The 3,946-nt window shown below is 39.1% G+C and overlaps 1 protein-coding gene across 1 annotated transcript; it reads left to right on the forward strand.

The window, feature by feature from the left end:
* The first annotated feature begins 1,193 nt into the window (after positions 1-1,193).
* Positions 1,194-3,362, forward strand: tac4 (tachykinin precursor 4). Its single transcript, XM_042709028.1, has 5 exons — positions 1,194-1,894; positions 2,127-2,226; positions 2,322-2,354; positions 2,436-2,492; positions 2,700-3,362. Exons 1-5 carry the CDS (start codon positions 1,775-1,777, stop codon positions 2,738-2,740), a joined length of 351 nt encoding a protein of 116 aa, XP_042564962.1. The 5' UTR covers positions 1,194-1,774; the 3' UTR covers positions 2,741-3,362.
* Positions 3,363-3,946: the final 584 nt, after the last annotated feature.

Raw genomic sequence — 3,946 nt, forward strand, 5'->3', positions numbered from 1 at the left:
ACCAAGTCAAGTGATCCATCCGTCTTGGTCAGGGACAGAGTTCTGTTCTTCTGCATGTTTTTCTGGATGGGAAAATGCAGAGGAAAAATTCACTGTGACCACTTCGGCGTGTGTGTGTGTGTGCCAAGTAAAACTGACTTTGTCTAAAAGAATTACATTTTTCTCTCAAATTGGAGATTAATAGCAGTCGCTGAAAAATGCAATGGTGAATTATCTCCTTGACTCCCCACGTGTTCAGAAACCGAAAATGACTTTGGGTTCAAAGATCTTGGCTGTGGGACAAGAGTGAGCCATGCACCAGAAGGTGATGGTGTGATGGGATTCAGTGTGGGCTCCTGTGGTGTCTGCTCACACCATTCTCACATGAGATAGTGTATGTCTGTGAGTGAGTGAGTGTGTGTCTGTGTGTCTGCAATACTCATGCGGAACTGAACAACTTGTTTGCTTGTTAGTCCCAAAATGAACTCAAAAGTAATCTGTGTAATAATAAATCCACTGTAAAGGGGATAAATACATGACTAATGCTTTCAAATAACAAATAAAAACAAAGAACAGTAAAATAATGAACTATCCGCTTTTACCCGCTAGCCTCTAATAGAAATCAAGCCTGTGGAAATGAATTGCTTAAACTTTTTGTACTTCTTAAATGCGGTAGATTAGCAGGGGCCACAAAACCTAAAATGGTCTGCAAATTAACCTTAAGGGCTTCATTAAAGCAAATGGAAGCGGACATCCCTGATTGATGGCGTGCTTTTTTATATTCCATTATGATATAATGCAGTTGATTGCTAGTTGCCACTTCACTGGCTTCTTTTTGGGCTATTGATAATTTATCAGGCACTAAAGGTAATTTGGGGCATACAGTTTTAGCGAAGGGCATGTTGTCTTGTATTTTTATTAAAACGTGGTGATGAGAGTTCGCCTTACGAAGCCAGCTGATGTGAGTACAGGCTTGACTGGAAGCCACGTTTGAAACGGAGTACCTGACTACAGTGACCTGTCGCTCAGCGGGAAATGAAGCTCCGACCCCTACGGATTGAGGTAAACAGCGGGGCATTCCAATCTGTCCTGGTGTAATCAGGCTCATGTAGACAGCACGGAACATGTTGCTGCGTAATTGCGTGGGATGCCCTGTTCATTTGGAACGGCAAAGAGGCTCTCAAAGCGGAATAGTCTTCTTCCTGTCTGCTTAATTAATATGCTACCCATTATGATAAATACGTTTATTCCTGGCCCGTACGGTGGTTGCGTGGTAAGGACTAACAAAACCTACGACTTGCGCTTACATGACATGGTGTACAAGTGCTTCTCAGCGTGTCCCTTGTGTGCTGAGTTATGTTGACACAAAGAAGACAAATTGCTCGAATAAGAATCCCAATCTTCAGTCACATAATTGAGTCCCCCACCTGTTGCCATGTCTTATGACAGATTAATTTGACAACAGCTGGGAACGGGTCATATGGAACTAAGGAATCGTAGCCTACATGAGTCTATTTGTTGTTCCCCAACATGACAATAAAACGTTATTTAAATCACCTAGAGCTTTCCATGTGCGACTGAGAACCAATTAATGATTCAAGGGGAGGTCTGACGGAGTCCCTGTTGCCTGTATAAAAATGCCAGCACTTCCTATCGTTGAGTCAGTGTGGGTCTTAGAACTGAGGTTCAGTCAGAAAACTTTGGTTACCACGATTGCTTTATATTTCAGGGGATCTAAAAATTTGAATATCTTAATTATAATACAGAATAGTCTTGAACTTGAACTTGAATAGTCATGGTGAATATGGAATTAGTCAAATTTGCTATTTTGACAGTCATTCTATACGCCCAAGTCTACGGGTCATTTGGGTCTCCGAGCGATGATCGGGATATCTGGTCCGTGGAAAACTGGCAGGTAAGCTAATATATGAGCTCCTACCTCCTGGTGATACGTTAAGTGTGTTTTTTTAATAAGTAAAGATTTAGTATAGTTATTCTTCGTCTTTGGCTAAAATAAGCGCATAGCCCCCCGGACCAACAGTTATAAAAGAATGCAGCTCTAATTCAGTTGTCGACGGAGATGACTGTTTTTAAACATAACTTTGTAATAACCCCATGATTTTTTTTGTTTAAATGAATAATTTCAGCATCAGGACCCGTCGGATAGTGGTATTGCCATTCGCTTTGTTGATCTCATGAAAAGGTCGAAATCACAGCAGTTCCATGGGTTAATGGGCAGAAGTTCTGGTAAATAAAAAGTAAACCTCATTCAAAATCACTTGACAATTATATGATGCTGCTGCAAACATGTCACGGTTTTCTTTTTGTCGCACTATTTTTAGGCGTTACTCAACCTGTACGTCTTGGTCGGAAAAGTAAGTAGTCTGAGGTCTTCACTCTCAAGGCGAGGTGATATATGCATGTATGTTGTTAACTGCAAATGTATGTGTAAACAGGGAATAAAGGCGGCGAGATGTTTGTCGGACTCATGGGCAGAAGGTCTTCTAGTGGAGGTATTTCATTTAATGAATTGTAATGAATTGTTGGTTGGATATGTTTTTCCTATTGCCTTTCAGGATCTTGAGCAGATGTGTAACTTGATGTATGATCTAATTGTTTCTGTTTCTGTTTTATATTTGATTTGGTTGGTCAACGTTAAATGTGCTTTATAAATACATTTGACTTCACTTGACTTTGTCTATGTATGTATTCGCCCATAGAACTCCAGGAAGAATGGAACAAATCTCAGACATACTACTAGAGATCCAAAGGACCTCCACTACCTGAAGCTATAAGAGTTCATTGCTTTTCACTCAAACATGTATAATCAGGCCAGTGCAAGCCTGGTAGCCTGTTATAAATGAGTAAAGTGTCTGTTTAACATGAAAGCCAACCAATATCTAATAGTGTCTCGTGGGTAGAAGCCACATGTTTTGTGTAAAAAAAAACATCCCTGAGATCTAGGTGATGTCCATTTTGTAAAATTGGGATTTTCTATGTGGACTAATTGATCAGGATTGCCATCAAGAAGTGAACGTGTCATCAAGAGATTAGTTGTAAGTTGTACTGATGATGTGCAGTGAAGGATGGCTTGATCTACATTAAAACCTGATAGTAATAATCTGACTTTACAAGCAAGGCTTCTGTGGACGTATTTAGTTTTAGTTCGTTTGTTTATGTTGGTAAAATGTTTTCTTTTTGGGATGTTGTTTACGGACACTTTTTCACAATTTTTCCACTTTTTCCAGCATCACTGTTGTACTACAAATTGTGTTGATATTATCAACAGACTGAATACTGTTGTTCCACCAAAAATAAAAGCATTATTTTGTTCTCCAGAACCATAACAAGTTCTTCATTTCTGGGTAGATGTTTTACCTATTCAGGGTAGATAGGGACCAAATAAATCATCTGTAAGATGAGAACAGTCCTGAATGTAGGACTTCCAGACTTGAAACAAAACAGAGTAGTCACTGTTATTTATCACAAAGAGTAAAACTTGATGTTTGACGTAGTGGGTTGATAGTAATAATGTGGGACATTTGAAATGTAGCATTTAGCATAGCTTCAAGAGATACCTCAAAGCTATTGCATTACAATGTTATATTTTTGTGAAAACATGAATACAATTAATGTATCATACATGCAGGGTAAAATAGTTTGTGCCCATATTGTAGGGTCATAATTGTGGCAGAGGTTAGACCTCATGATTTGTGTTAATCTTTCCAAACTGGTCCCTGATCTGTTAATGCCCCTGTCTACTTCACTGACTAGACATCTATGTGTAATTTGAGGATGATTCACTGGACAATTATGCCAATTTTACATCTATTTCAAGGGACATTTCAATAGATCTTCATGTCTGTGTAAAAGCTGGAGAACCTAGTATTAAAAGCACAAAACACAAATGAAAAGTGCTCAGAAAATAGGACAAAGTAAAGCGAAAGACAGAAGTGAGTGTCCTTGC

Source organism: Clupea harengus, chromosome 1, assembly GCF_900700415.2.
Source record: "Clupea harengus chromosome 1, Ch_v2.0.2, whole genome shotgun sequence".
Classification (NCBI taxonomy): domain Eukaryota; kingdom Metazoa; phylum Chordata; class Actinopteri; order Clupeiformes; family Clupeidae; genus Clupea; species Clupea harengus.

Bases quoted from the DNA above. Each gene is read 5' to 3' on its own strand.
- tac4 (XM_042709028.1), top strand. From the start codon at position 1,775: ATGGTGAATATGGAATTAGTCAAATTTGCTATTTTGACAGTCATTCTA. The intron at 2,355-2,435 runs GTAAGTAGTCTG...ATGTGTAAACAG, and splicing joins TGTACGTCTTGGTCGGAAAA to GGAATAAAGGCGGCGAGATG. The intron at 2,493-2,699 runs GTATTTCATTTA...ATTCGCCCATAG, and splicing joins CAGAAGGTCTTCTAGTGGAG to AACTCCAGGAAGAATGGAAC.